This window comes from Dreissena polymorpha, chromosome 13 (genome assembly GCF_020536995.1).
Source record: "Dreissena polymorpha isolate Duluth1 chromosome 13, UMN_Dpol_1.0, whole genome shotgun sequence".
NCBI classification, from domain to species: domain Eukaryota; kingdom Metazoa; phylum Mollusca; class Bivalvia; order Myida; family Dreissenidae; genus Dreissena; species Dreissena polymorpha.
The window spans coordinates 55,878,623-55,906,183 of NC_068367.1; the positions used below are offsets into that span (position 1 = coordinate 55,878,623).

The 27,561-nt window shown below is 35.8% G+C and overlaps 1 protein-coding gene across 1 annotated transcript in view; it reads left to right on the forward strand.

Annotated features, from left to right (window-relative positions):
• LOC127855035 (serine/threonine-protein kinase OSR1-like) overlaps window positions 1-27,561 on the forward strand; it is a 113,825-nt gene that overhangs the window by 16,582 nt on the left and 69,682 nt on the right. Inside the window, exons 5-6 of the mRNA XM_052390369.1 lie at window positions 24,337-24,392; window positions 24,708-24,817. Of these exons, the coding sequence (XP_052246329.1) occupies window positions 24,337-24,392; window positions 24,708-24,817 (166 nt within the window). The remainder of the gene's footprint in view (window positions 1-24,336; window positions 24,393-24,707; window positions 24,818-27,561) is intronic.

The window sequence follows — 27,561 nt, forward strand, 5'->3', positions numbered from 1 at the left end:
AAATTTATTAAGTAAATAACAATGTGATTGGCTAACAAATATCTACTAATTAGCATAATAACAGATTGATAATGTACGGATTTAGACAGATGTTGCCGATTAATTGTTTATTTTCCGCACTTCTCAGGAAATGTTTGTCGCGTACAGTGCATTGTTTCTGCACCTGTTATCTATACTCGAGAAAAATCGGCGTTGTCAACGTACCACATAGTAAACTATTTAAGCTGAAGACTGTGCCAATACGTTCCTCTATTATTCAACTCAATAAATTGATACGCAGTGTCGCAGTCTACAACAATACCGGTCAGAACCGGTCAACGAGACAAAGCATTATCATAATGGTTGGTGTGAAAACAAAGCAGAAGTGTAACAGTACATCTTATCGGCTTAGATAAACAATTAACACGGATTTGTCCCTGAAAGATCAATAGATTAACCACTTTTACCTCCTAGTGGTGGCTTAGTAAAAGATTCGGACATCAAAATACACAAAAATCAGCGGTCGCTGGTCGCGTAAGACAAAAGTCGCTTAATACAATATCATTATATAGCGAAAAAGCTCCGTGGGATTTCAAAATGGTCGCATAAGACAAAGGTCGCTTAATACAAGTGGTCGCATCCACAAGATTGACTGTATGTCCTTGTGACAATGTTAATTAAAAGGTAACTATTCCTTACTGTGAAAACAGGTTTATGGTGAAGGATATATCAATGACCAATTTTGGTTTTATGGTGTATAGCAATATGTAGATTGTAGGCAACAAGATACAAAAATAAAATAAGGTACCAGCAATTTGCAGTGTTCATGGGTCATACATAGGAATCAAGATTTATTTATAGTTTGATTTAAGAACTGTATGAAAACTTTTTAAGTTTTAAGTACATACAAAATTGTATAATGAAATTATAATAGCTTATTTTACATTGTTTGTGTATTTAATATTGTCAGTGATTCATTTTGCTGTACGTCCCGCGTGCCAGACGCACGTTTTTTTCTGGGGACGCATCATTCTCAAACATGTACGTACTCGGGACGCATTGTTTAAAAACTCCGATTTTCAACATCATCAAAGTTGTACATGATACAGAGTTCGATTCGTGGAGAAACACATGTTTTAAAAAGTAGAACGGAAGTAACATTACTACATTCGGAATGTAATACGCGTATTTTGATTGGTTGAAATATATCAATTATCCAATCAGTTAACACGTTTTATTGAAAGTTTGTTGGACGTTTAATTGGCTGTCCCGGATGGTAAACAAAAAAAACGCCACCCAAAAAGGTTTTCAAAATTGATCCTCAACAATTTAAACTCGCTGTGTAGATATTTATCAATAACGCAGCCTCGATGTAAACCATGTGGTTTTAATGTGAAGAATAAACAACGGAAAACACATTTTGCGTTTGCCTGTTGTGAGCGCAGACAGTTATATAGTAAAGCGATGTTATTATACTTTTTTGGATTAATTGATCATTGTCGTTTTTTCTAAAGTGGCAATTAAAAATTTGCAAGTTTTCAAATAAAAAGCATTTTTATTTTTTTACGGTACATACATAATAGTGATACAGATCGTACAGTATTCCGTCCTATGTAACGTAGAATGTAAGTGCATCTAACAACACAGACATCTGCTGTTCATACTGCAGGATGTGAGAGAGGTTTTTCTGTACAGAATAAGGTCTTGACCAAATTCAGGAACAGGTTAACTGTATGGAAACAAGACAAACTTATGAGAGTGAAGTTGTGCAATTTTGCCCGGAATGAATTTATGGAAAAAGCTCTCCCTGTTTGGAGAAAAAACAAGGCGAGAAGGCTATACACCTTAAATACAGTATGAGTGTTGTTACACTAAATCTGTATTGAAGGTGTAAACCTTTTGACTAAAGCAGAAATTGTCTTTTGTCACACTGTTTGAAAGGGCTTATTTTTACCAAAAAATTATAAACACTAGTCATCCAATTTATTAAAACACTAGTCAGTCCAAATTGTTAAAGATGTTAAAAGTTCTCTGTTTAAGATGTCATATGTTTCACTGTTTGTTATTTAAAGTAAAACAAATAAAGATTTTACTTGCTATAAACCTATTTCTGTTTTTAGCTGAAAAATTGCATAAAAGAGCCCCTGGCTAAGGCGTATCATGTTCAGTACTCAGTAGATTGTTTGTAACGAATTTACAAAGACACAATCTGGGACCCATTGTTTTCAGTTTGGACCCATTGTTTCAAAATATGCGAGTCCCAGGGACTCATTGATGTAGATTTCAAAATGAATCACTGTATTGTTACATAATTGCTATTCCAATCCAATAAAATATGGGTACTTTGTAAATTAAAGACCATTCTATTAAAATTTGACGGTTTCAAGTATGGTAATTCACTACACGTACTTCTGGTCAAAACTGTCACCTCAGGCCAGTTGAAAACAATGTACATACAGGGTTTTACGGGACGCGATATTCTGCGTCAAATACGCATAAAATGCCAGTCAGGACCTGTCATTTTTGTTGGTTTGCGTCCCATGGGACGCACAATTATTAAGACGTATTGGATCTCGTAATATCAACAAGAAAATCTGAAAGACAACTGCAGTACGTAATTTTCTAGAAGGATGTAGGATTGTCTTGCTTGTTTGAGTTATCGACCAATCGTATTATTGCGCACCTGCTGTTGCTAGGTGCAAAGTCCTGAATTGAGATTACAATGCGTAAATGCGAGCTATTTTATGTCGCTAAGAAAGAAAAGCTTACAGAGGTTACGATAGCTTATTATCTGGCAAGCAAGATTAAACTGTAAAAATAAATACATTATACAATCTTTAATTTTATAGGTGTGTGTTAAATCGCGGCTATTGTATACGTAAATAATCGATTACTATACTTAAAGTTTTAACTATTTGACTTTAACACAGCCAGCATATTTAGCATACATTCGCTTCTTGTAAAAATGACATGCATTTTAAAATTCCCTTTTTCGTCTGCAAAAATGTCAAAACAAGGTGACTTACGCGCATTCTTTCAAAGTAGTTCAAAAGATGCAGAATCAGCCACACAAGAGCAAGGTTCCTGTGGGACTGAAACAATGCCCCCTGCCACTAAAAAGACTCGAAAGTTTTTGCCGGAATGGCTTAATAAATATCAATGGCTTTCATTCAGAAATGATTTGATGTACTGTGAAAAGCAAGCAAACAATACTTGCCATGAATAAAGGACCATTCACGTGTGCTATACTACTAATATATCACTTTATATATCAAGTTATATTGGGACCTCCATTTTTATTGACAGGACCCCTGAAAATTAATCACAGGTGTCCTAGGGACCCCTAAAATTTGACATGAATGTAAAACCCTGTACATATATGTAGACCTGTCAATCTCTACTGCCGAAATTCCCTTAGGCAATCATTAATGTTAAATATATGTTAATTGGACTGCTCATATCAGATTGTCATGTTGACACCTGAGCCTCAGTTGACCTGGGAGAAAACTTAGTATGTAAGGAGATGTTAAATTATTTGGGAGAAAAAGAAATATCTGCTCATATACATTGTGACTTCTGCTGTCCTTGTTCCTCTTCAGGTAAGACATTTTATTTAACTATTATTTTCTGTTAAGTTAATTACATTTAACTATAGTTTAAAGTGATAAATGATTTATTTTCTATGGCTATTTTGGAATTGTAGGAATTAAGACTTATGGAATGTAATTTGTGTGTATTATCTTATATATTATTTGTAAGTTAACTAAAAAAATAAACAATTAATTTTTTTTCATTATTTCTGATCATTGATGTAACTTTTTTTTAGCTCACCTGATTGCTCAGGTGAGCTTTTGTGACCGGTTTTTGTCCGTCGTCTGTCCACATTTGTTCGTAAACACTCTAGAGGCCGCATTTATTGTCCGATCTTCATGACACTTGGTCAGAAGATTTGTCCCAATGATATCTTGATCGAGTTCGAAACTTGGTCATCCTTATATTAATAAAGTAAAAAGGCTAGTAAACAATAATGAATTAAGGTCATGTTACAGTACAGCCAAAGCGGAACAAACGTATTTCGCGATCCGCGGCGGCAAGGCGAAACGAGTTGATGCCGCGTCAGTCGTTGAAGCCGCGTCAGTATGCGGCGGCAAGTCGCATTTCGCCGCGAAACTTCGCATCTGTCCGCCGAGGCATGCCGCGGTCCGCGACATGATGCCGAGTCGATGCGATCATGAAATATATTTTTTTTTTATTATTAGTTACATGTAGTTAACAAATTTTGAAAGAACAATTATAACAATAATTAAAATCATAATAAATTTATTGTGCGCGGATTGTATTAGCATATACATGTAAGCATAGTTAATGTGTCTGGCCAATTATTAAGTTTGTTTCCCGCGTATGTATTTCACACATAAACAAGGTCACGTAATTATGTTTTCGCACATACAAGTGGTCAAGGCTCAAGCATATGGTGGATTTATAAATTAATTGCATGTTGATTCCGCTATTATACCTTAGCTGAGAAAATTAGCAGTTTGAAGCCACATCAATAATCAAGACGGTGACGACGTATTTGTAGTTTTGTTAATTATCAGCTTATTACAACTATTGTTTGAATATGCGTATATAAACACTTTTTATTTTGTTCACATTATACAGTTAATATCGCTACTAATTACCCGATAATCCCGTATATTCCAGTTTTAAAGCAAATGCTGGTAAATATTTACGATACACAAACATTCTCGATATTTCCTTAAGTATCAAATACATTTGGGCATTTGTTACTATTTATAGAGATGATGAAATAACGTCTAATCGGGGCGTTTTTTTTTCTCCACTGAACACGCGATTTACGCCTGACGTGATGTTCATGTATTTATACAACACAAAATACACCCAAACTTTCCAAACGACGTTCTACATGTCTGCATAATTTTCGCGCGCTTTTTATGAAACAAAGGATATTTTAGCACTGTTTATTTGACGCTAGAATTTGCCAAAGGACGCGTTAGCATTAAAATTCTGAAGTGTGTTTCGGATTACAAATATAATAATGATAATCGAACGAAACATAAACAGTTGCGCGTAATTAATTCTGCGCTACACATACATATATGTACATGTAGGTGGATATCTTTTAACTCGATCCGCCGCGTACGTATGCGGCGGATTTACTCCGCGAAAGTACGCAAGGTTAATACAGACTCGGCGTCGTTGCGCGGATCGATGCCGAGTGCCACGGCGATACGCCGCGTGAACACACGATTCGGCCGCCGCGGACTAATAATCTGGCCGTGGCGTAGCCGCGGATTATGTTTGTGCCGCTTTGGCTGTACTGTACATGCGAGACAACTCTTCTAAATATTGCATTTAAATTTACAGTAGTTACTCCCCTTTGACTATTGATGTTTTCATAATAATACAGTGTAGTTGTGTGTATCATTTATGTGTTAATTGTTATTCGAGGTTAGATATTTTTTTTTAGATCTCCTGATTGCTCAGGTGAGCTTTTGTGACCGGTCTTTGTCCGTCATCCGTCGTCTGTCCGCCTGTCGTCCATCGTCCACATTTGTTCGTAAACACTCTAGAAGTCACATTTTTTGCCCAGTTTTCATGAAATTTGGTCAGAACATTTGTTTCCTTGATACGAGAGTTGAGTTCGAAAATGGTTCCGGTCAGTTGAATAACATGGCTGCCGGGGGGGGGGGGGGGCAGGTTTCTTATATGTATATAGTAAAAAAAGATTGTGAACACTCTAGAGGTCACATTTTTTGCCCAATCATCATGAAACTTGGTGAAAAGATTGGTTTTATATATATCTGAGATGAGTTTGGAAATGGTCCTGATCGGTCAAAAAACATAGCTGCCAGGGGGGTGGGGCAGTTTTCCTTATGTGACTATATAGAGAGAAACCTTGTGATCGAACACTATAGAAGTCTTATATTTTGCCTAATCATCGTGAAACTTAGTCAATACATTGGTTTTATTGATTTCTTGGACAAGTTGGAAAATGGCTCAGATCGGTGAAACACACTTTTAGCTCACCTGATTGCTCAGGTGAGGTTTTAGGATTGGTCTTTGTCCGATGTCCGTCTGTCCACATTTGGTTTGTAAACACTCTAGCACTCACATTTCTCAAGCATTCTTTATCAAGGTTGCTGAAAGATCTCAGTCAAGTTTGATGATGAGCAAAATTACATAATGAATGCCATAATTATTGTCCTTAGATTGTCCTAATTTTCATTATATTATACAAATTCCTTGTAAACACTCTAGAGGTCACAATTTTGTTTCAGATTTTATTAATCTTGGTCAAAATATTTATTTTTGTAAGCAAAGTTTGATGTTTGGTAAGGGGTCAACACAAAATATTGGTCACCATTTTAAATCTTACAAAAACAAAAACACTCCATACGCCACGGTTTTGGTTCAATAATGATGAAACTTGACCAGGTAGTTTGTCTGGTCAATATCTAGGTCAAGTTTGGCATTAGGTAAACATTGAATGAACCGACTCCTCAAGGGTGAGCGAACTAGGGCCATCTTAGCCCTCTTGTTATGAAAACTGATGTATGTTATTAATAGTTTATTTTAAGGTTAGTTCCTTTTATGATAAATAAATTTTGCAATAGTTTTACTTTTTACCTTCATATACAGCACAAAATGACTCTATCCTGTAGATGTAAAGAGAACAAAAATGAACCATGACTGAAACTTTTACATTCCAGGCATTCAACTTGCAAAAATATGAATCCGTCCACCAAATGAACCCACAGTGGGAGAGTGTTACTTTGGGACAGGCTAAGAAAACAGACTGTTATTTTCTTACCAGTAGTTCAGGAAATGGTTCTGTACTTCTGAATATGTTGTGTATGAAACCGGCTGAGCAGTGTCCGTTCATTGAAAGCCGTGCATCTGTACCTGGAAATATGAATGCTGACTATTCAAATGTGGAGAAAATTCCACCCCCACTGACTGAGTCCGTCTGATGTTTCAAAGGAAGCTGATGACCAACTTTTGTTGGGAGGCTGGTATGCTCTGCCCTCTGAGAATGATAATATTGATGCAGTCCAAGGAAGTGATGAAATGGCAGTCAGCAATATTTTGAAAGGAAGTCCCTCAGACAAAACTGATCTGATATTTGACCTTGGAAGTGTGAATAAACAATGCGAAATCTCTGTTTTCAAAGGAAACTCATCAGTTCTTTTAACATCAACATTAAATGCTGGTGGTATAATAGATGATAAAAGACCATGTTTGGTTTCTCATAATGCTGACTTTTTGAATCCCAAGGTAATGGATATTAAATCAGTTCTCTCCACTTTGAACACAGACACATTGCATGGCAGGGGGCTTCATGGGGATATTTATATCTCAAATCCGGGGATCATGCCACCCGTTGTATCCCCTACAGTTCCTTTAGTTGACAGGCAGACTTCCAATTCTGGCCAGGACGCAACAACTAATCTGCCAAGCCATTCACCTCAGAGTTCACATCCCCAATACTACCAGCAACAACAACCACAACTGGTAACCACAGCAAAGAGCCCGCAAAGTGTGTTTGAAGAAATACAGGATTTAGGTGATCAAATCCTGGAGGAACACAGGTTGAAGGCTTTAAATGAGTTGCAACTTACCCAAATTGGATGTCATAAAGTTATGTTAGATTTTGAAAACGAGCAGATTATGCCAAGTTTACCACATTCTGCAACTTATTTGACTAGAATCCTTCATTCTGCTTTTGAAAATGAGGCAAATGCTGTGAGCACTTCACCTGTTCAGGTTTTACCTACTAATGTAAATCTTTCAATTACAGGCAGTTTAGTGACAGCTGCCAGTTCTGAATCTATTGATGATATTGAGAAAAGGGATTGTGGTGATAAATCAATTATAATGGACTTTCCTACAAATCAGTCCATTGGTTTGTCAAGTGATGTAACATACAGTATGGACCAAAAAAAAGAAATATTACCAGTGGATCATCCACATGTTGTGATGCCTTTAATCAGCTGTGATTCAAAGGAAAATCTATCCCAAGACATTACTAAATATGTCAATGGAGAAGAAAGTGACATTTTACAAACTGTCATGGAACAGCAATTAGAAAATGCAAAATTACAGAAGAAGAACATAGAAAATACAGATGAAAAGGAGTACAATGGTGAGTTGTGGAATAATATTAGTAATAACAGAAGTCACTTGAAGACACACATGAGGATACATGCTGGAGAGAGACTGTACAAGTGTGAGGTGTGCGGTTATGAATCTAACCAGAGTTATACCTTGAAGACACACATAAGGATGCATACAGGAAAAAAAACATACAAGTGTGTGGTTTTTGGTTATACATGTAAGAGTAGTTCCTTGAAGACTCACATGAGGATACATGCAGGAGAGAGACTGTTCAGATGTGAGGTGTGTGGTTATACATGTAACCAGAGTTGTAACTTGAAGACACACATGAGGATACATACAGGAGAGAAAGAGTACAAGTGTGAGCTGTGTGGTAAGGCATTTAACCACAGAAGTCACTTGAAGAGACACATGAGGATACATTCAGGAGAGAGAGAGTACAAGTGTGAGGTGTGTGGTAATACATTCAACCAGAGTGGTCACTTGAAGACACACATGAGGATACATACAGGAGAGAGAGAGTACAAGTGTGAGGTGTGTGGTAAGGCATTCAACCAGAGTGGTCATTTGAAGACACACATGAGGATACATACAGGAGAGAGAGAGTACAAGTGTGAGGTGTGTAGTAAGGCATTCAACCAGAGTGGGCATTTGAAGAGACACATGAGGATACATTCAGGAGAGAGAGAGTACAAGTGTGAGTTGTGTGGTTATGAATGTAACGAGAGTGGTTACTTGAAGACACACATGAACATACATACAGGAGAGAGAAAGTACAAGTGTGAGGTGTGTGGTTATAAATGTAACCAGAGTGGTAACTTGAAGATACACATGAGGATACATACGAGAGAGAGACTGTACAAGTGTGAAGTGTGTGGTAAGGCATTTAACCAAGGTAGTTATTTGAAGAGACACATGAACATACATACAGGAGAGAGAAAGTACAAGTGTGAGGTGTGTGGTAAGGCATTCAACCAGAGTGGTCTTTTGAAGACACACATGAGGATACATACAGGAGAGGGACTGTACAAATGTGAGGTGTGTGCTAATACATTTAACCAGAGTGGTCACTTGAAGACACACATGAGGATACATACAGGAGAGAGAGAGTACAAGTGTGAGGTGTGTGATAAGGCATTTAGCCACAGAATTTACTTGAAGAGACACATGAGGATACATTCAGGAGAGAGAGAGTACAAGTGTGAGGTGTGTGGTTATGAATGTAACCAGAGTTGTAGTTTGAAGACACACATGAGCATACATACAGGAGAGAAAAAGTACAAGTGTGAGGTGTGTGGTTATAAATGTAACCAGAGTGGTAACTTGAAGATACACATGAGGATACATACGGGAGAGAGACTGTACAAGTGTGAGGTGTGTGGTAAGGCATTTAACCAAAGTAGTAACTTGAAGAGACACATGAGCATACATACAGGAGAGAGAAAGTACAAGTGTGAGGTCTGTGGTTTTGAATGTAACCATAGTGGTAACTTGAAGACACACATGAGGATACATACAAAAGAGAGAGAGTACAAGTGTGAGGTGTGTGGTTATGCATTTACTCAGATGGGATCATTGAAGAGACATATTAGAATTCATTCAGACACGAGACAGTAAATTTGTGAGGTGCATGCCTATGCGTGTTACAGGAGTAACACCTTGAACAGACACATGAGGATACACACAGAAGAGAGATGGTACACATATCAGGGTTTTTATTCCACTTTTTGGGAAGATAGCCCATGGCTTTGGAATTGGGAATTTTATCGGCATTTTCATGAAATTGGGAAAATAAATTAATTAGCCTTTTTTTCCACATGAAAAGTCCACTGATTAGGGAAATACTAAATTTTATATAACTCTTTATAATCATTCAAATTAAAAGAACAAAATCATATAGTACTTTGTTAGATGTAATTGAATTGAAATTGAGATAAAATATGCATTAGACTTCTTTCTAACAAAAAAACAAAAAAATTTTTTTTTTTTTTTTTTTTTGGAAATTTGGAATTTTTTGCTACATTTTGGGAAAAAAGTATACTTTTTGGGATTGGGAACATAGCCGAATTTCGGCTATAAAATCGGGCCAAAAAAAACCCTGCATATTAATTGTGTGGTTATGCATTTCACCAGAGTGGTACCTTGAAGACACACATGAGGATACATACAGAAGAGAGAGTACAGTGTGAGGTGTGTGGTTATGCATGTCACCGGATTTATAACTTAGACACATATGAGGATACATACAGGAGAGAGAGTACAAGTGTGAGGTGTGTGGTTATGTATGTAACCGTAGCAGTAACTTGGAAGACACACATGACAACAAATGTCTTGAAATCATATTGGTAAATAACATATGTATGTATGTCTTTTAGGTGGGAATCTTTGTTTTCAAACCCATGAGTTATTGCCCTTGACTACGCATAACAGATTTCATTCACACAGGCGCCATCTCTTTTTTGTGATGCATAAATAAATGACCCAATGCTACTTCCGATGTGGCGCTAAGGACCAGATGATTTGAAATTTCATGGATAATTCCCGGGTGAGAAGGTTTTATATGTTTTTTCCAACATATTTTGCAATGTTGTAAAAATCGGACAATGTAGTGCAATTCAGCGAAGATTAATTCATCCACAAATGTACATAAACATACAATCACAACCCATTTGGAGAACCTTTATAAGTTGTGACATGGTGGAGTTTTTGAAAGCAAGACGATGTACTTTGCTTTGACGAGCAAACCAACCAGTTAATTCGCGAAAGACAACAAACAATTGCGTTCAACATAATTTTAGATCTAATTGATCATTTTGTATTCTTCTAAATGAGACGGAGACAATACCAAGGATGTAGAGCTAAGGCCTATGCATGACATTGGAATCATCACTTGTTCCTTTTCATATTTCTTTTTATTTTTCAAAATAAATAATTAAACCCACATTTATACAGAACATATACACATTTTATAAAAAAAAAACAAGATGTTAGTATGTAAATATATAAGTAACAAACTCAATTAAAAAGTCAATAACCTGAAAAACATATTGGACGAAATAAATCCAAAATATGTAATATTCAATAAATCCAATAACTAAATTCTCATCATTCTCAAACTATTTTTCTGCAACAAATGTGTTTATGCAATAACAAAATTCACAAAGTAATTAAAACATGTTATTTCTGCCTGAAACGATAAGTTTTGTCCCCTATTCCAATTGCTTATTTCACTAAAAGGCAAAGGTCAACGGATCTTAAATAGGCTAACATATGTCGTTTGTTCCTACTAATATCTGCAAAAATTAGGATAGCCTCTGCTTTAATTGTTACCTTTTTGTTTATTTACTCAAGCTTCTTTCCAGTTTTTTAGCATATTCAATAACAGAAATCTTCACAATCTCTTTGCAACACATTTTTCATCATAATTAAGTAGACTTAACTTTTTGATTATATTTCATTATGAACGAATTAAGAAAAAAGATCCAACACTCAACCTTGAATAGTAGACACAAAAATTGTATGATTGGCATCGAACTTTAAAATAGCTGAAAATGTGCATTGGCGCCACCTCCTGTCATAAGTGCCACCTCCTGTCATTTGCGCCACCTCCTGTCATTTGCGCCACCTCCTTGGCATTGGCTCCATCTCTTTTGGATAAACACCAACTCATCTATTAGATTGACAAGAAGCCAATGTTTCTGTGCATGGAACAGCTTATAGGTGTTCAAAGCAATTGTTTGATGTTGTAAGCGATTTCATTTGGTTAAAATTTGCTCGTCACACAGGCAAAATACATTGATTTTCTTTTAAAAACATCACCATGCCACATCTTGGAAAGGTCATCACGTTTCCAAATGGGTTATTATTATATGTTTTTGTACATGTGTGGATGAATAAATCTTCACTGAATGGCACTACATTGCACAATTTTAAAAATAATGCGAAATATGTTCAAAAAACATATAAAACCTACTCACCATGAAGAATTATCCGTGAAATTTCAAAACATCCGGTCCTTAGCGCCACCCCGGAAGTAGCATTGGCTTATTTATCAATGCATTGCAAAAAGAGGTGGCGCCCGTGATTAATGGTCGTGATTAATTCAGCAATGGCCTCATTATAAATATTGTTTGCATATTGGGTAATTGAATTTAGACTTAATTTCATACAGAAGGGATTATATTAATGAGTTAGGTGCACTTGTTAACCATCTTTTCTTGTTTCATCTTGTTGACAATTATAGGTTGAATATGCATTCCATGTATTTTGTTGTTCTATTGTTCTCTTGTCAGTGTGCTTATATAGTTTTTATAATGCTGATATTCTTTGTTGTAATGAAGTACATCTTAAAACATATGCAGATATGTTTAAGCAAGTTAACTTTCAATAAAATGTATTATGAACAAAGGTTTGCACTTGCCACTTTCATTTTACAGCTAAATCTGAAAATAAAAGTATTAAACATTGTTCACTCCCTTTGTTGGTTAATTAAAACAATTACAGTCAATCTTGTGCTTGCGACCACTTGAATTAAGCAACTTTTGTCTTATGCGACCACTTTGAATCCCGCCCAAGCGTTTTAACTACATTTTCATATTGTATTAAGCGACTTTTGTCTTACGCGACCAGCGACCGCTGATTTTAGTGTATTTTGATGCCAAAGTCTTGAATTAAGGGACTGCTTTAAGGTAAAAGTGGAAAATCTGTTGACCATTCAGGGACAAATCAGCGTTTGTTTTGATTTCACATCAGCCATTTTCCTTTATCTCAATGACCGGTTCTGACCGGTGTAAATGCTGACTGCGTATCAATTTTTGGTGTTGAATAATACAGTGAGGTATTGCCAACAGTCTACGGGTTAAAGAGTTTACTATCTGGGACGTTAAGTGACAAATTTGATCGCCGATTTTATTGCAGAAACAATGCGCATACGCGGCAAACATTTTCACAGTGTTCTCGAGAGGTGTAAAAAGTAAACTTATAATCGGTAACATGTAGCAAAATCTGTTCATTAAAAAATGTATTTGTTATTATACTAATTAGTTTGTGTTAGCAAATTTTCCAATCAGGCGTGTTTATTTAGTTTTCAATCAAGGTGTTTTATTTATTTCCCTATGTACCATTATCGTGTCAGATATATATAAGCTTACATGCAGAAATTAAAATGTCAAAACGGAAAGTATTGACCTTAAATGAGAAAATTCAGGTATTGGAAGTGTCAAAGAGTAAAAGTGCATGTAAATTTAATCGCGAATGAGTTTGGAGTCGGAAAAACCCATTCTCCGTGCAAACCATTTACATTGTATTTAGAATTAGAAAGAACAAATACAACTTATTTTAAGTAAAAAATTGTTTTATTCATTTTATTAGCTCATCTATTTTTTGAAAAAAAATTATGAGCTATTGTCATCACCTTGGCGTCGGCGTCGGCGTTGGCGTCTGGTTAAGTTTTGCGTTTAGGTCCACTTTTCTCAGAAAGTATCAATGCTATTGCATTCAAACTTGGTACACTTACTTACTATCATGAGAGGACTGGGCAGGCAAAGTTAGATAACTCTGGCGTGCAATTTGACATAATTATGTGCCCTTTTTATACTTAGAAAATTGAAAATTTTGGTTAAGTTTTGCGTTTAGGTCCACTTTTCTCAGAAAGTATCAATGCTATTGCATTCAAACTTGGTACACTTACTTACTATCATAAGGGGACTGGGCAGGCAAAGTTAGATAACTCTGGCGTGCATTTTTACAGAATAATGTGCCCTTTTTATAATTAGAAAATTGAAAATTTTGGTTAAGTTTTGTGTTTAGGTCCATTTTATTCCGTAAGTATCAAAGCTATTGCTTTCATACTTGCAACACTTACTAACTATCATAAGGGGACTGTGCAGGCAAAGTTATGTAACTCTGACTGGCATTTGGACGGAATGGGCCCTTTAAACTTAGAAAATTGAAAATTTGGTTAAGTTTTGTGTTTTGGTCAACTTTACCCCTAAAGTATCATAGATATTGCTTTCATACTTGGAACACTCGCAAACTATCATAAGGGTACAGTAAAAGGACAAGTTGCATAACTCTGGTTGTCATTTTTACGGAATTATGGCCCTTTTTTGACTTAGTAACTTTGAATTTATGGTTAAATTTTGTGTTTCGATCCACTTTACTTCTTAACTAACAAGGCTATTGCTTTCAAACTTCAAATACTTTCATGCTATCATGAGGTTACTGTACCTGGCAAGTTGAATTTTACCTTGACCTTTGAATGACCTTGACTCTCAAGGTCAAATTATTAAATTTTGCTAAAATTGCCATAACTTCTTTATTTATGATTAGATTTGATTGATACTTTGACAAAACTACTCTTACCTGACATACCACAATAGACTCCACCCAAACCATCCCCTGTGCCCTCCCCCTCCTCCCCCCCGAATCCCCCTCCTATTTTTTTTTTTTTTTTTTTTTTTTAAGATCATCTCACAAATGACCACCACACCCTCACACTATACCCCCCCCCACCCCACCCCCCCCCCAATTATTTTTTTTTCGAAACGGTTAAAAAACACAAATATTTATTTTTATTATTTTATGTTTGAAATACCGTCATCCTTCGCACCCAAGAATTCCAACCCCCCCCTCCCCCCACCCAAATACCCCCCCCCTATTTTTTTTTTTTTTTTTTTTTTAAGATCATCTCACAAATGACCACCACACCCTCACACTATACCCCCCCCCCTCCCAAATTTCATTTTTTTTAAACAGTTAAAAAACACAAATATTTATTTTTATTATTTTATGTTTGAAATACCGTCCAACCATTGCACCCAAGAATCCCCCCCCACCCCCCCGCCCCCATGTTTTTTTTTGCATTTTGTTTTCGCATTTTTGGAAAATAATGGAATAAATGTCCACACCCCCACACTATACACCCCTCTTCACTCCACCCCTCCCTCCTTTGTGATTGAAAATGAGAGTCCCTTCACCTTTAAAAAGAAAATAGATGAGCGGTCTGCACATGCAAGGCGGTGCTCTTGTTTATATTTAGATTCATTTGATTACAAAAGCTGAAATCGCTGTGTCAAAAGGAAATAATCCTATATCTGAATTTAAAATCAAAGGTCTGCATTCATCCCAAATGGCCTTTTTTATTTAAAGACCATTTTATTAAGAGACGTACACTTTTGGTTACTCCCTTTAGTGGTCTCTAAATACAAGATTGACTGTATTGCAAAAGCCCAAATGTGTCCAGTTTGTGTGAAAATATATCTCAATTACATCACACTGTTGCCTGAATTACCTCAAGGGACTCCATCTTAAATTGCCTCAAAATTGTGCCAGTGCTCACGCTGCTGCCAGACATTATCGCCAATGGCGATTATTTTATCCAACTGGCTATTATTTCTTAAAATTGTCTAGAAAAAATGGCGATTATTTTATCCGCCTACATTAAAAAAACAAATTGCCTCTAAATGTTGTCCGGCGAATGCGAAACGCCTGCAAATCGGGCCATCAAGCAGGAAAAATCGATAACGAGATTACCTGTGTACACACTCCACCCTGTGTATTGTCATACACGCGTCAATAACTTCTGCGACATTGTGGCCTAGAGCATTTTTCTCAATCAGTGTCCGACAGCAGTGATATATTTCGGAAAAAACGTCTTTAATCTCCCTGTGCTTTACCAATTATCGGTAACTGTTAGATCTTTGTTAATTTTTCGCCAATTATTATTTAATCGTCATTATTGAAAATCGCCGCTAATATTGTTGGCTGGTTTTGTTTTGCACGCCGTTTTTTCTGCAATTAGATTACATTGAACATTGCTTGATGAAATAATTATTTAATCGCCATCAACTAATTTTCCCCGTAATTACCGCTGTTTGTCGTCTGCTTTAACATATGATTCCAATTTTTTACCAGGTAACCTGGTTTTCCCAATTCAAAGGGACCCGGCATATGCCATGGTAAGCTAATTTTAACGAAACACGTGTTTGGAATTACACTAAGGTGGTGTATTTTAACTCACGCGCTGTGACGTTAATTGATGTAAACATGATCGGCATTGCGAAAGTGTTATTTTTGGAATAAATCATTTACAATTGATATTGGCCTCTGCCTACAATATTGCGGCCGATGGCAAACGCCGTATTAAGAGATAAAGTAGTCGAACGATATGCACATTTTAGATTATGCATATTAATATTTTATATTATGCATATTTCATGTGCAAAACGCGTACGATTTTTCGGATTACCGTTTTCGGATACTGTATTTTTTTCGTCCATTATGATTTATTTTCGAAGTTCATAACAGCAAAAATAGAATGACGAATACACATGCGGTGATACGGAAGGTGTGGTTTATAATATTTCGAGTGTTCACCAAAAATTGCAATTGGAAAAACTATAAAAAAAAATAGTATAATTAGTGCTCTGGGTGGGTTGGGGCCTCTGCCCTTAATTCTTATGTGTATGTAACTGTAGCTGAGATCTGGTTTGTTAAGTCACACCCACAACATTGATTGTATTCTTTATTGTAAAGCCATGATAATATTTTATAAGAAAATGACACACTGATATTATGCTTGTTTTTAAGTATATATATATATATATATATATATATATATATATATATATATATATATATATATATATTATAACTTGAATCCAATAGATATACATTTAATAAAACATAGATAAAATGAGATTCATGGTTTTTTCTTTCTTTTTGCCTTCAGTACCGTTTTGCGGAAAAGTCCGCATATGTTTTGGCTATTATTTTTTTAAGGAAAAAAAATATGGCTATTATTTTCTGAAGGCCAGAGTGAGCACTGTTGTGCTGAAACCCAGTATTGAGTGATGTTGTACATTCACGGATTGAATGGATATTTTTTATTGCAGATGCAAGGACAATTACAAGTTAGGAGTCCACTGCTTTAAATTCTGAGTATTATAACGGTTTAATTGATAAAATGTATATCAGAAAATGTTACTTGATTTTGTGCAAAACTGTTTACAATAGCTTTTTACCAGAGAAAATTTGAACTGCCCTTGTTTCTTAGAAATTTCCTAGAGTGAATGTAAGGTGGATTTCCATGATTTTTATATAGTGGGGGACATATTGTTTTTGCCCTGTCTGTTGGTTGGTTGGTTTGCGCCAACTTTAACATTTTGCAATAACTTTTGCTATATTGAAGATAGCAACTTCATATTTGGCATGCATGTGTATCTCATGGAGCTGCACATTTTGAGTGGTAAAAGGTCAAGGTCATCCTTCAAGGTCAAAGGTAAAAAAAACTAAATAAAAGCGGTGCAGAAGGGGACATACTGTTTCTGACAAACACATTTCTTGTTTTGCTAGGAAGTGCCCAGGACAGTTAAAAATGACCCAGATCTAGGTAAAAGGACTATCAGATTCCAGGACTTTTTCTCCAGAAAGGACTGACTTTGCACATTTTGGCTCTCCTTGCCAGTTATGGATTTAATATCTGGTTTGCATGTGCAGATATGCACATGTGCATAACTGCTTTATTTTTGGAATATACACAAAAAATTGTGTGTTTTTTTGGAGTTTATCCCAAAGGTCTGTGGTAGCCGATCAAGTGATGTGAAATAATAGGATGGAATTTGATGCAAAATGCTATCTATTCACCTGTTTTTTTCATGTTTTCAATGGGTCCATATTCATATGGATTTATTTAACCCTTTCCCACTCAGAAGCAAAGTAAAAATGGCTATGTGCAAACAGCATAAAACCAGAACAGCCTGCAAGTAACTCGCAGTCTGTTCAGGTTTAATGCTGTTTGCTGCTCATCAGTAACTAAGGGATGGGAATGAAGCCTTTAAAACTGAATCTAGTAAGATAGGTCTTTTATTAATTAACCAGGTTTTCCGAAGGAAAAAACTGGTTATTAGATTGGCGAATGTCTGCGGGCGGGCGGAACAAGCTTGTCAGGGCCATAACTTTGTCGTTCATTGTGAGATTTAAAAATCGTTTGGCACATTTGTTCACCATTATTAGATGGTGTGTCGCGTGAAAGAATTACGTCGATATCTCCAAGGTCAAGGTCACACTTTGTTCAAAGGTCAAAAATGGCCATAAATGAGCTTGTCCGGGCCATAACTACAGTAAAACTGCGATAACTCGAGGAAGCACGGGACTGACCTCGATGCTCGAGTAATCGCAGGTTTCGAGTAATCCATGGTATTATTTGTTTTCACTGTCTCGGTTGATGATGCTCAATTTCTGACTGCAAACGCTTTATTTACATGTAAGACGGTGCTAGAGAAAAAAGGCTTTGTAAAAACCGCTTAAGTTTGCAGTATAATAAACAAAACAATAAGGATGATAGTAAATTCGTTTAATTAATTCAACATACACATAAAATACATATATAATAACAAATATTCCACCAATATTCAATGTACATATGTAGCATATTAAAAAAAGCACACAAGGTTCGTACATGCGCATGAAAAAAAAACACTGAAAATAACATCATCACTACACACTTTGTATTTTATGTTCATTCAGTCAGACTTGTGTTGCGCAAAGTCTAGGATTAAAGATTGTCGCAACCCATTTGCTTCCCGGAACTGATGGCAGAAGACGTTTCGCAACAGCGAGCAGAGCATCTGTAGTTCCCAGTCTGTGTTAGGCGTTGCTTGAAAGAATCGGCGTACTACATCTAGCGCTTCGGTGGCAATTTGCAGTGTTTCTCAAAGGATGACATTGGCAGTGGTTCTCAAACTGCAACTTACTTCACACCTAATCGAGCGTCTTCTGTCTGCTTGATTGCGCTGTTTTCACAACTCAAATATTTTTAGCACCGACCAGACAAGAAAGTGACCCCGAATAATTGCCAGTTAATTAAGTGTGAAATGCCTTTTAGGGACCGGCACACATCCTTAAGTTATCGAAAATAGCATGTTTGAGTTATTGCGGGTATTTTTATATCGAAAATAAAGGAAAATGCTAGGGACTTCCTTTAATGCTCGAGTAATTGCCAGTTTTCGAGAAATTGCCAGCTCGAGTTATTGCAATTTTACTGTATGTCATTCATTGTGAGATTTTAAAATCATTAGGCACATTTGTTCACCATTATTGGACGGTGTGTCGCACGAAAGAATTATGTCAATATCTCCAAGGTCAAGGTTGCCATGACTAAAAATATATTTATTTTGAAACAAAGGGGGTTAATTTTAAACAATCAGTTCAGTTTGACTTGTCTCCCTTTATCTGACATTTATTTCAATTTGAAAACCTAGTTTTGTGACAATTTTGTCTCTTGTTAAATTTTACGTTGTAGGGGACTACAAATGCGTGGAAATACGTATCAAAGTGGTAAAGGGTTAAAAGAAAAGAAGATAAACTGTATTAATGGGTGTTAAAAAATACATTCCAAACGGAACTCTGTTGAAAATCTTTCTGTATGAAATTCTTTATGTAAAGGGACTTCAAGACATCAAGAGACAGTCTAAAAATGCAAATTCTTAATGAGGAATTCTAGTAATGTGTGACATTTGTTCGTATTATATGATAATGCTTGATAGATGACATGAAGAATACAAGGGAAAGCGTATTAAAACAACAAATTCAAAAGGTATGGTTCTAACTTTTTGCAATCATTTTAGATGTATTGTCGAAAAAAATATATATTCTTCATACATTAACTAATGCACAAAGTGCATAACATTTTTCATCAGATTGCCTTGATAAATTATTAGGCACCATGTATTTGTTATTTTATTCATTTGAATTCAATATTCAATATGTGAAACATAGAAGAAATAATACAAATAAGAATTGCTTTTAATGAAGTTTGTATGATTGTATCAAAGCATAGACCTATACAAGACTTATCTTAGTTTGCATGTATGAATAATAAATACAAACATATAGAGAATACTAGGTGAGCGTTGAATACAGAGAAGTTTATATTGCGAGGCTTAGAACGCCAGGAGCGTGAGCCTTGGCGAGCGCTTTCGGTGTTTGAGCCGAGCAACATAAACTTCTCTGTATTCAACGCTAATCCTAGTATTCAATTTATCCCATTTGATTTTTTTCAACGTGACATTTAACATAAATAGATCTAATAACCTTAACAATAATTTTGATTCAGTCTTAAAAGCGCTTAAAATCTAACGAATTTAACCACACTTTAAAACAACTAAAAATATCACCATATGCCTCGATTCAATTTTACGCAGTATCCGAATTGTAACACATTACGACCGCAAAAAGAAGATTTTACTTTACCATAATTCATTTTATTTTCGAAAGAAAATTATCAAAATCCAATATGGCGGCGATTGCCTCCTGACAAAATGATGTCAATGTCAACATACATGTACACCGTCGACGACCTTGACAATTTTGATGAGTAAACAGACAATTGCAGCGACTGACACTTTATTTGACCTAATATACAGGGCAATACGTTTTCTGACTTCGGACAACGAATTTAAGTACGCGCAGAACGTTTTTTTTTATATAATGTTATGGGTATGCAGTGTGTGATCCGATGCATCAATGGCGTCCATGTTAAAATCATTTCCCCGAAAACAGGGAACGACAAAAGTACAAAAAAAGCAAAACACGATCGAACTAGTATCTTACCTTTAATTATCCTTTAAAATCCATCTAATAATCCATTTAACTCAATAATTGACGATTTTGCATCTAGGGTCTTTAATAATTATTTTAGCATAGTAAAATAAAGACCCTTATGGCCCATCCTATCACTATATTCAAATGAGTTTACGAACTCAATAAACTTTCTTTTTCGCTACACGCTGCGTCATGTACTCTACATTACTGCTGTTAAAATGAACCGGAGCAGTTTATCAAATAATAGCCGTTGGTAAACTCGGTTGCATTTGCAGATTTCTGCATACAAACATAATTATGTTTAAACTTGCACAATTTTTTATTTGTCTATGCTAAATGCGCTTATTGTACAAGAAAATAATTTAACATATAAATACACAAAGAATGAAAACATTCCATTACACAACAAATAAATTAGTGGATAATACCCGTGTACAAAATGGGACGTTCCGAATTCCAGGGTGGTGCTATTTTTACCATCTTATACTTTACACAGCTCTATGCCTAACGTGAATTAAATCGGAAAGCAAATATTGCAGATTATTTATGAATTGTGCGATATTTGTATGGCTTGTTGTACATTCTTAAATCTCAAAAGTATATGCATGGGTTATAAACAATGCACATTACACGAAATAAGGAAAATGTGATAAATTGACAATTCAAATACATGTATGTCAATATACAGTACATGTACATGTGAAATAAGTTGCGTTTATCATAAATCGTCAAATTTTTTTGGGGAAAAATGATGCAATAAAGTGTCATTTTAAGCTGATTCATCATTATACAGATGGCAAAAAATTATGTCATATGACTAGATTTAAAGGTTGAAGGTCGTATAATTTTGAAGCTTAAGTTTTCTGGACTTTATTTCTTATGAAAAAACCATTCAGTGGTAAAGTAAAAAATTGTCCGTGCACGCGACAGGTATATCCCACAGTGTTGAATACAGGCTAGTATATCCCATAAGGTGTTATACCGTCAATGTCGTGTTGAAAATGGGATAAAAATATTTGGATTATCTTTTAATTTATGCTTTTCTACGGACTCAATCAGTGAAAATGGTTTCTGTAAGGGATGTAACTGTTCTTTATGATCTCCAGATTAAGTTGGTGTTGCCTCCCTTGATTGAAAGACTCCAAAATGCTGCACATTATTCAGATATGCATTAACAGTATACATTTCTTATTGATTAATTAATGCGAATACATACATTTATTGCTTGTTGAGACAAAGAACATTATGCAGGGCTCGACATTAAAGGTAGTCCGACTGTCCGGGACAACCAAATTGTTAGTCCGGACAAGTAAATAAAGAAATTTGCTAGTCCGACAGGACAAGTGGTCATTATAATTGTATAACATAGAAAAAATGCCTTTAAAGCGATTATTTCTGTGGAGATATCACTCAACTTTTCCGAGTATATTTTGTATACGTTTAATCGTTGAAGCCCGAGATATTCCGATAGATCCATGTGAAAAACTGATACATGTACTTCACTGTACTGTTCACAAGGGAAGCAACCCTTTACATTTTTTTCTTTGCCAAGATAACAAGAATATTCTCCCTTGTAAAGAATATGCATTTTACGACACCGGTACACACCGATCTTACAGACAATTAACGTAGTGACGTCATCTCTATGTATAGAATGATTTATTTATTTTTAAATATCAGTTAAGTACTGTACATATACATCACTTTTAACATTTTCTGTTTGATGTTGGCAACACACAAGTTTTTGTCGGCTATTATGGCTTTGTATAATGTTTAAAAATCAATAATCTCGAGTTTTCCTGTTATTCTAGTCAGTTCTTTTTGTATTGAAATTGGCTACAATTATGTTTACATGTAATTTGAACGATTTAAGTCTTTATGATTTAAGCATTTTGTATTATTTCATTATTTTGCAAAGTACTGAGCAGAATAAAGATATAATGGTCAGGACAAGTTGCTTTTTGGTCAGGACAAGTGAAATTATGGTCTACTTGTCCGACTGGACAAGTGGCTTCAAAAGTTAATGTCGAGCCCTGATATGTTTTGCAAGATTGTTTAACATATTGGTTGTTCGAGTCGGACAAGATGTTCTGTTAGGGCCAGTGATGGCCATGACTGATTGTAAAAGTCATTACTAACAACTTATAACTTGCAAATAAATTAAGTCATATGTTGTAGACCAAAATGAGGAACAATAAGATTAAGATAGGACAGAGGGGAAATTATTAGTATTTCAAAGTTTTAAGGTCCTTTCATGTTGTGGTTGAACCAAGGGATCAGTCCCTTTTCTTCTGTCTACTTAACAGTTAAAACTTGTGAAATCCACTTTATTGATACACAAAATATTGTACAGGATCTATTCTCTATTTATTGTCCTCTACCGGTGAAACCGGAGGGGACTTTGGTTTGCGCTGTGTGTGTCTGTCTGTCCATCAGTCCATCACGCTTTTCTGGATCCTGCGATTACTTTAAAAGTTCTTGATATTTTTTCATGAAACTTGAAACATGGACAAATGGCAATATGGAGATTATGCATGTAATTTCATTTTGTTCCTACGTCAAGAATTCTGGTTGCTATGGCTACAAATAGACTAGAAAAACTGCTGAAAATGTTGGATCCTGCACACTTTTCTGGATCCTGTGATAACTTTAAAAAGTTCGTCATATTGTATCATGAAACTTGCAACATGGATAGATGGCAATATGGACATTATGCATGTCATTTAAGTTTCTTCCTACGTCAAAAATTCTGGTTGTTATGGCAACAAATAAAAATTATATATATTTTTTACAATGGTGAAGCCGGTAAGGGACATATACTGCTTGGCAATAGTCTTGTTTTCTCTTTTTTTAATCTTAATTTGTGTAATCTTAATCAGAATGATGTAGATAGGGCCATCCTTATTAATTGTTAAGGATAACGGACTGACCCAACCAAAGTGCCCCTACCGAAATTATTTTTTAGAAGAGATAAGCTGGACCTTAGTAGCCTGCTTGTTGAGTAGGTAATGATGGAAACTATTCTTGATAGTTCTTTGATGATTTAGCCAAAATATCACACCATGGATAACCTTTGATTTTAAAAGGAGTTGCAGAACATTTTTAGGACTTACTCTGGAAAGTAAATTTAATATTCAAGCCTAAGGAATGCTTCTTGGAAACTTTTTTCTTTATATAGTTATGTTCAATGGTAAATATATACATGGGCCTGAAAAAAATGATGTTAAAAATGTTCAATGGACTACATGTGCACTTAATGGTATGATTAAACATTTCATTTACTGTATATTATCAAAATAGATCTATTAAAAAATGTCCCTCTCTTTATATAAAAAAAAGTCTTGTTATGGCTCAAAAATGTATGTTAAAAAAGTCAGTAGAATTCTAGCGTTTAGTTTGTTCTAAATCATTGATGAAACACAGTCAGTTTTGTTACTGGAAAACACGACTTTAACCCATTTATGCCTAGCGTTTACAAAAAAGGCCTAGGCAAACAGCGTAGACCTAGATGAGACACTGCATAATGCACATAGTCTTACTTTAAAATAACTAAGTGCAGATGTTTCTGATGATCACAAGGGTTTCATTGATGTAGCCGCTGCTGGTTTGTTTCAGAGATATCAAGGCTGGCAACATTCTTCTGGGGAAAGATGGAGCTGTCTATATAGCAGGTATATTCTACAGTATTTTATGAACATTTTAAACTAATATTTTTATTATTTTACTACTAAAAAACCTTTTGAGAAATTAAGCCTCATTTTAAAATTAGCGGAGCACAAGTGCTATTGGTAAGCTTTTCTAATCACCATTGATCTGTTTGTCCTTTCTTGCATCATTTACTCCCTTTCCTCTGTTTTTTTTTGGCGTTTAACATGGCGTCTTTCTGGTTTAATATTTTCTTTAGCCATATTTTCCTCGCTATGGCAAATTTTTGTTTGGGCTATTTTGTGTGCTTTAATTAAGACAATGTACAAACAATTTTTCAGATTTTGGTGTGTCAGCATGGCTGGCTACAGGGAAGGATCAGACCCGTGACTCTGTGAGACATACGTTTGTGGGTACACCTTGCTGGATGGCACCAGAAGTCATGGAACAGGTACCTTGGGAAGCAGGAATCGTAGACAAATAAGCCTTGCTCTGGGAAAACGGGGTTTAATGCATGCGCATAAGGTGTAGGTCCAGGTGTCTTTGCAGTGTGCTCGGGCTAATCACGGATAACACTTTCTGCTTTTATTGTATTTTTATGCCTCCCTTTGAAGAAGAGGGGGTATATTGTTTTGCACATGTCAGTTGGTCAGTCCGTCCGTCGGTCTGTTCACCAGATGTTTTCCGGATGATAACTCAAGAACGCTTAGGCCTAGGATCATGAAACTTCATAGGTACATTGATCATGACTGGCAGATGACCCATATTGATTTTCAGGTCACTAGGTCAAAGGTCAAGGTCACAGTGACTCGAAACAGTAAAATGGTTTCCAAATGATAACTCAAGAACACTTACGCCTCGTTTTGTGTAAAGTAAGTCTCTTTAGGGAAATCCAGTTAAGGAGGAAAGTGTTGTCCCTGATTAGCCTGTGCACACTGCATTGGCTAATCTAGGATGACAATATCTGCACATGCATTAAACCCTGTTTGTGCCCAAGTTCATGGAACAGGTACTGTTGGCAGCAGGAACAGTTAGACAAGTTCAAACCGTTTAAAATGGTTAATTGCAACCAGCAATAAACCAGAACAGCCTGTGAGTAACTCTCAGTCTGTTGAGGTTTTATGCTGTTTGTGGCTCATCAGCAGGGTCCTAAATTTGCACTTTTTACTGCCGAATATCGGCGGCTACCCCCATGAAAAAAGTATACTTTTTTCTCTATTTTTTGGAAAAAATTCCCCCTTGAAAAAAAATATATAAAAAAAAACAAGTGCAAAACCTGTAACGCTGAACAGATATAGTTAGTGTTTTCTAGCCTCATCGATACGGCTGTAGACAGGAAATATTACATTTCGCACTCCTGCATGATTTATAAATCTACACCGTTTCCAGATTAAAAAAATGTCACACAATGCTACAGTACAGACGTGTACTTAAACAAAAACTCCTGTCCGCTGTGTTCACTTCTCCCGATGGGTGACATTTCGAGGGGGCTGACACGCTATTGACCGCGGTGTTTGGCCAACACGCGAAATCGCCGTGCTTGCACGCAATCGTTAACGAGAACACCCATGATCACCCCCATGCTACACAGCCACCGTAAACACCTGTCTGCGAGGGTCATTTGTTTTAAATGTACATGTACAATAGAAAATCATATACAACATGTAGATATTACATGTATACGCACATGTATGCGTACTTAAAATTGGACAATACGTAAAATCGGAAACGAAAAATAAAGCGTTTAGATGATCAATACTATTAACTCTTAATGTCAATGCCAAATAATTCACGAGATAGCCTGGTACTTGATTTGAAATTCACAACATGAGAATCATATGCCAAAATTCATTTGATACTTTCGAAAATTGCGAACATTATGTGTTTATGACATTATTGAGCACTATTATCGACTATATTACCCAACCATAATTAGCTTTTAAAATTTGAAATTGGGCATATATGGGCTTATCGAGTAATGGATTAAGATGGGAGAAGTTGCATGTATGCAATTGATACAGTTGACAAGTATGTATCGTGGAATCCAGAGACTTGGGACTCTTTTACGGCGTTTAATTGTCGCCAATATATTTTAAATACTTATTATATAATTTGGACCAGCATGTACATCAAAATAGACTTTATTTATGCATTATCACTTTTAAATTAAAGGGATCGAAACAATACAATTATGTTCAATTATTTATAGCGAACACGATGAACACCGCGGTAGATATTGTGGGTATGTGGTGATCCTCAGTGTTCGCCTTATGACAAACAGCCCCTGTATGGTGAACGGATAGGTCCAAAAGTCATATTCGTATCATACCATCGTATCAGACAGTTTAGCTAGAACCGTATCGGACGGTTTTGGTTTCATAAACCGTCTGATATGATCGTATCAGACGGTTTTGACTTTTGGACAGATTGTACGCTTCACTGTTTGATGCGAAACTGTATGTTTGTTTGTTTGTGCAAACATTTGCCATAACTTTTGCAATATTGAAGATAGCATATTTGGCATGCATGTAAGGAGCTGCACATTTTGAGTTTGAAGATAGCATATTTGGCATGCATGTAAGGAGCTGCACATTTTGAGTGATGAATGGTCAAGATCATCCTTCAAGGTCAAATTTATGGCTTCAAAGTGGCGCAGTAGGGGGCATTGTGTTTCGCAAACACAGCTCTTGTTTAAAAATCTTACTGTTGCAAAACCACAAGCCTATATGTATCGCTTTTATATATAAAATATAGTATTACCTATGGGTCCTCTACAAAGTTATTCAAATTATAAAAGCTTACCTGGCCCAAATGGTAACATTTCTTATATGGGAATTAACTTAGAGAACAGTTGGGCAATATGACAATTAAAAGAAATGTCATACTGTAAGTACTCTTAAGTCTCGTGACACTGCAGTTTTAATAAATAATTATTTTTTGTGACTCTAAGTTTGGACGTACGGGTTTTCATCCATAATTAATGACTTAATACTTTCTGATAGTTTATTTGGCAATGCTATTTTACCAGATTTCTGCCCTATTGTGCTTCTTTTGAGACACATTGATCATTCTTTTTTACAACTGGGTTATGGTCATAAAACCTGGCAGATAAATGCCTAAATAACAATGGATACCAATAATAGACAATGGTTTCACCCAGCTGCTTGAAGTGAAATATATAAAAGTTATTGATAC